The sequence below is a fragment of the Hylobates moloch genome, unplaced genomic scaffold (genome assembly GCF_009828535.3).
Source record: "Hylobates moloch isolate HMO894 unplaced genomic scaffold, HMol_V3 SCAFFOLD_36, whole genome shotgun sequence".
NCBI classification, from domain to species: domain Eukaryota; kingdom Metazoa; phylum Chordata; class Mammalia; order Primates; family Hylobatidae; genus Hylobates; species Hylobates moloch.
Window position 1 is genome coordinate 2,903,093 of NW_026652311.1, and position 6,249 is coordinate 2,909,341.

A 6,249-nucleotide genomic window follows, 5' to 3' on the forward strand; every position below is an offset into this window, starting at 1 on the left:
TTGGGGAAGTCATTAAACCTCACTGGCCATTAAATGATTACTAAGGTCTCTGCCAGTGCAAATGGTCTGTGATTTTATTAGGCCCAGAAGGGAGCTGATGAGAATAATCAGATGTCTAATTTGTGCCGTTGCCCTCCTCTCTGTAGACTGTTAATTGGGTGAGAAATATAGTGGGACTTTATTACTTCAACTGGAATAGAGGGAGAGTTGCCTGACCCCAGAGCCCTCCTCTTTAGCCCGCATGGCAAGGCTATCATGTTCATTTCAGTGTTACAGTTAATCTTCATGTTCAGTAGAGATTTATCTAACGCCATTCTCCTAAGCAGCATCTTTATTTTATTGCTACTTGATTATAGAGTACGTAGGAGTAGGGTAAGTACTGAGGCCACCTTTTTGACTGACAGAGCAGGGAACTTCTACTGCTAGCGTAGCAAGGCAGCCCAACCAAGAGGGTAAGCACTGGTTTCTGTGTCCAGGTTCTGGAAGGAAGGGGAAGGGTTTGGGGAAGTGGGTCTAGGAGATGTTTCCTATGCTCCCTCTTTTCCTTTTGTTCTCCCTTTCTGTTTGATTCCCATGACAATCTGTTTGAGGAAAATCTGGCAAGTGTTAGGCATGATTGTTGTTTGTCCTTGTGACATGGAGAGAAGAGAAGGATGTAGAAAGGAGAAAAGCTTGGGGCTCATGTTGACTTTTAAAGTTCAAATTAAATTCTGGAGAAACCTAGTAATTTTTGACAAGATTTTTTGAGACAAAAACAAGGAAAGAACTCATTTAAAGATCATTAAGCCAAGATCTATTACTCTAGGCACATGTTTCCAAGTTTCTTTTTTCTCTCTCTCTCCACTGGACACTGAGTTCACATTCTGAGCTTATGCCATTCTGCCAGTGGCTATATTGTGTCATTTGTTTCCCTTGCAGAGAGTGTCAATGAAGACCTCAAAGTCTGGAGAAAAATGATCTTTCATGGAATAAGAAGTATACCTCCTTCTACATGTTTTTGTCTTACTGACCTCTGATAACTGAAACACATGACTCCGGGTCTGTAGAAAGTCAACTGATCAAACTCATCCTCACCATGCATCAACTGTTCAGACTGGTTTTGGGACAAAAAGATCTTTCACGAGCTGGGGACCTCTTCTCCTTAGATGACTCTGAGATTGAAGACAGCCTGACAGAAGCTTTGGAGCAAATTAAGATAATTAGCTCATCTTCAGTAAGTAAACTGGTTTATAGACTACATCTCTGAAATGGCCTATCCTAGAGCTAGAGATTTGTATATATCCTGGCAGAAGGATCTTTGTAGGGGAAAGAGGGAAAGAGGAAATACCACTAATATTGGTCTCTCTTAATCTGCTCTGTGGTTTTGTTGGCATCTAAGAAATATCAGTAGGGAAGTCATGGCTTAGTGGGGGGCGGTTAGATCATCTTTTGCACACTCACAAAGACCAGAATTCTGAAAATTGCAGACCAGCGTGGAATTCTCACAAAAATATTATTTAGGGGCTATTTTTATATCCTTGAAATGACACTGAGAGGAGAGGGAGCCAATCCAGGGAAAAGTAGACCTGCAGAGCAGCACAACAGCATCAGTAAACAAGAGCAGGGTGTGTGTGGGAGGCTGAATAATGAAAGAAGGCAGGATGACACCTCCTGCCACGCAGGTAATACGAGACAAGGACAACGATCGCTTTGCTGCCAGAAGTGACAGTTGCCCAGGGCTTGATAACGCTGATTCTGTTTACTTCTGTATTGTCTCTATTGTTTATCTTTCCCTTGCTTCTTTTTCTACCCACCTGCACCCCTGCTCCCTCAACCCGCCATTTAATTCCACCCACCCATTATTAGTCCTCAGTGTGATCAGACAGATGTAAAACCTCCCATCGATACTTGCATTCCTTTGCTTCTCCTCAATGTCAAGATTATTTATGCTGAAAGCACTTCCCAAAGAGGATGGATGTGGAGTGCGCAGTGTGGTTTCCTGTTGACCTTCTTGATTGTACTTGGACTCTCCATGAGACTGGTCCCACTTCAAAGGCCTAGGGCCACCAGGCATCCACCCACATCCTCCCAGCTCAGCAGTGTTTGCCAACACTTGGCACAGACACCCATTGGGAAGATAAAAGTGGTGGGACTCAAGCCATACAATACTGAATTGGCAAATGTGTGCATATTTCAGAAACAACAGCACTCTTCCATGTTACAAAGAAGATATATTTAAAAGGTATACTGGCAACCCGTGCAGCCTCCTCTTCAAGCCTATTTTCTCTTGCTGGCTGCCATTAACCTGCCAAATTCCCTCCAGTGACCAATGAAGTCACTGCTCAAAAAACTCTTCTTTTCTCAGGTAATATCTTTGATGGCAATTACTTATCCACATCTTTTCCAGAACATTAATCAACTTAGTTTGACGCAAAGCACAACATATTCCTGGTACATTTTCATTTTCTGGGTAAGATTTTTGTCCTGTTTTCAGAAGCCCCTTCTTTCACACTCCTCTGCAAATCAATTGGCTGAAAATTACACTGGTTTTCATCTTCTACTAGGAAAACAAAACAAAACAGAAATCAAAGATCACATCAGTTCCCTAAAGCCTACTTCCACTAGAGGTCACTAGTGGCCAGTTATTTATTTTGTTTCCATCATTAATTGCTTTGTTTCACAGACATCAAATTCAGAATTTTAGGACTTGTGACTCAGTTCTATTATATAGCTCCACTGGTTAACTATTAAGGCTGGCAGGTCCCTTGTCATTAGGATCATCCTCCATTCCTTAAGCTGTCCAAATAGCATCTCACTGTACCAGGAGTTCTGGAGAGCCAGGAGTTCCTGTGTCTTCTTCGTCTACTAACTTTTACCACATCTTACTTCTTCCATTTCTCTATCTGTAACCCTCTCATGGAGCAGAAGAAAAATGGTAGCTTCTAATTTACATATATCAAGTTTGAGGTTACCAATGCCAGCAGCTCCTTATCTTCCTTTTCTGATTAGCACATGGAACCACCATGCCTGCTCTATGGCTTACTTCCCTGTTAGCTGTGTCCCATCCTTTCCTCAGATCCAGCCCCAGCTATTCCTCTCTAGGCCTTTCCTAATGACTTGGATCTCAGTAATCAATTCCACTTCTCAATTTCTCTTCAGAAATGTAGAACAGGAAGGGATCTTCTAAATTGCCTTTTTCAACTTCCAGCACAGAAGATTGCTGAAAAATAGGTGGCTTCTCCTGCACTTGCAATGATGAGAATATGGTGGGTTTCTAATATGTTTACCTGCTTCTCAATTTTCCTTTGCTAAATTGTCCCTTTCCATTGCATGAAGCCTTGATGGCATCTCCATCAAGGTTCCCTACTCATGAGTGCCCACTACCCTTCCCTATCAGGGGTGGGGGAGAGAAGAGGTGGACACCTGGCCCAAGCTTGAAAATCAGAAGTTTTTCCCCAGTAATTTTAAGAAAGATATCAGCAGAGGGTGATTATCATGAGGACGGTTCCCCAAAGAAACAGTACTTTACTTTCTCCCCCTCTATCATTGTAGCTGCCTTGATCACTTCTCCTTTTAAGGCCTGATATTTCACTTTCTCCTTCAAATATGTGAGCCACCTCTTATCTTCTTCTTATTGCTATTATTATTATTTGCTGTACTTATTCAGACTTTTTCTGTTGCTTATGATCAAAGAACCCTGAGAAAGAGGGAGCATTTTCATTGTTGGGAGTTCAAATGGTTAACATGTTCCTCTGCTTAGCCGGATGAAATCTTACTTTGTACTTTCTACCTGTTGTCTCTGTTCTGTTCTCTGCCCCCAACAATCAAGAGTCTACCCTCTGTTTCTACAAGAAAAACTTTAAGCCTTTTGAAGATAAGCACCAGGCTTCACCTCTGGCATGTCTCCTCCCAGCTAAACATCTTGGTGTCCTTGGGTTTTTCCATGACAAAGAAGGAGCCTGTGTCAGGGAAAGGTTACAGCACCTCATGTTGTAACCCTCACCTGTCAGATCTGGAAAACTCAATTTTGTTGGTACCTGAGAAATGCTATCCAAATCATGCTATCCAAATATAAGACTTGGAAATATAAATTAGATTAGAACACGATGTACTGATTTACAATGAAAATTATAACTCATACGGATCAGAATTCTTGTGTGTTTCATGCTGTTTTCCTCAAGTCTGTTTACTCAGTCTTTCTTTGGTTAAGAAATACTTTTATTGATTAGGTTTCTTCCTCCTCCATTACAATCACATTCCAGCCCTTCCTGCCTGAGATTACATCTAACTCACTTGCAAAGTCACCCATCAAAAGATAATGTCTTGGTTTAGGCCTGTACTGGCTAATCCCACTCATACGAGTGGACTTTATTGGTTTAATCCTCAAAGGACAATCTTGTTTCCACATTGTTAGAGAAGGCTTCATTGAAGCTCCCAGGTACGGCCTACACTCTTAACATTCTGGTTACCCTCCTTTGGAATAGTCCTAATTTATTATTGTAATTTATCATTGCCCAATACTCACACCAATTGCTTACAACAACTACTAATACTAGTCAAATATTCTGTGTTTTTAAAAAATCAGTTGTCCACATTTATCTTGTGATGTGCTAAGGCATTCAGGTTGAATCAAGACTTGTAATTAGATAAGTTTAAATTTTTTAAAGTGTATTCTGCCACATTTTAAACATTGCAAGAAAAAATTATTGTCTTTAAGCCCTCATTCCAGAATATGTCTTTTAAACATCATGATTCTGTCAAATATATTACTTAGCACTTTCAGCTTTGTGGAATCCAAAAATGTGGCAAACCACCCTCCAATCCTTCTCCCAAAGCCACTCACAAAAATAATTAAACTTTACTAGATTTCACTGTCCAGTCCATGTCCTATTTTTCTACCAGTTACTACAAAATACTACTATGAAATATTTTGCCTTTATGTTTCACTTTGAAAATGTGACTTCTCAATTCAGTATCCTCTCCAAGTTCCCAAACATACTTTTAAGTTTTGTCTTTTCATTTCAAGTCCTTTCTAGACCACTTTTACCTGATAATCACTTGTACTAACTTGGCTTTCCTCCCAGGCTACTTCAAGTGAGATTGTCTCATCCACTCATCCACTTCTTCCACCTTTCCATTGGTGTTCACCTCATGCCCAACCGATCCACCCGCCTTCCAGTTCTCTTTATTTTTCTTTTAAAAATGAAACACACCAGGCACACAGAATCACCCACTTTAACATGTTAGGTACAATTGAAAATCCCTTCATGTCTCTTTTTAATCCAATTCTCCTCCCTCATGCCTCCCAAGGTAACCAATATCCTCCTTGTGGTATTTACCTATGCATGGTTGCTTTTTGTTTTTGTTTTTGCTATACATCCATGGTTCCAAAGTGAATTACAGCACAGTATTTTGTATTTTTAAACTTTATATAAATGTTGTCATAGGGCTCAAATTACGTTTTTGAGATTTGTCTATATTGGTACACGTAGTTTCAACTCATTTATTTTTGCTGAGGCAGAGTATTCCCTTATATGAATGTGCTACAATGTATCCATTCTTTTTTTGGTTTATATTTATTATTTAAACAGTGTTACAGTAAACGTTCTTGTAATTGGCAATTTTGGCCAATTATTTCTAAAGTTCTAAATACTTGTAATTGCCAAGTATTTCTAAAGTACACAATTAAAAGTGAAACAACAGGTTTTAGTGTTTTGTGTATTTGCAACTTTGTGCTATACCAACAAATTGCTTTACAACAGGAATGTGCCAGTTTACACACCCAACATCAGTGTATGAAAGTTCCAGTTGCTTTATATCCTCACCAGTGCTTGCTTTTACCAGATTTTAAAGTTTTTTTTTAATCTAAGTGAAGCAGCATGTAATTGTTTAAATATACACTCCTCTCATTATTACCAAGATTGACCATTTTTTCATATGCTTATTTGCTGTGTGCCATTTGTTTTCCTCTGAAGGAAGTCCCTACCACTTTACTTCCAGTGAAGTATCTGTTTGTTTTTTTTTCTTTTATCTTTTGTAGTCTTAAAATCTTATTTTTATTAACTTAGAGTATTTTGTATATTCTTGTATTAGTCCTTTGTCACCTATGCAGGTTGCATATCTCACTCTGATACACAGCTTATCTCTTACCTTGTAATAAGTCTTTTTTTTATTATTATTATACTTTAGGTTTTAGGGTACATGTGCACAATGTGCAGGTTTGTTACATATGTATCCATGTGCCATGTTGGTTTGCTGCACCCATTAACT

General features: G+C 39.3%; 1 protein-coding gene across 2 annotated transcripts in view; it reads left to right on the forward strand.

Annotated features, from left to right (window-relative positions):
* Window positions 1–918: 918 nt before the first annotated feature.
* Window positions 919–6,249, forward strand: part of VEPH1 (ventricular zone expressed PH domain containing 1) — a 111,564-nt gene continuing 106,233 nt past the window's right edge. Inside the window, exon 1 of one of the 2 annotated variants that reach the window (XM_032146531.2) lies at window positions 919–1,213. In XM_032146531.2, the coding sequence (XP_032002422.1) occupies window positions 1,076–1,213 (138 nt within the window). In that variant the 5' untranslated portion in view covers window positions 919–1,075. The remainder of the gene's footprint in view (window positions 1,214–6,249) is intronic. The other variant, XM_032146530.2, reaches the window with a different exon arrangement.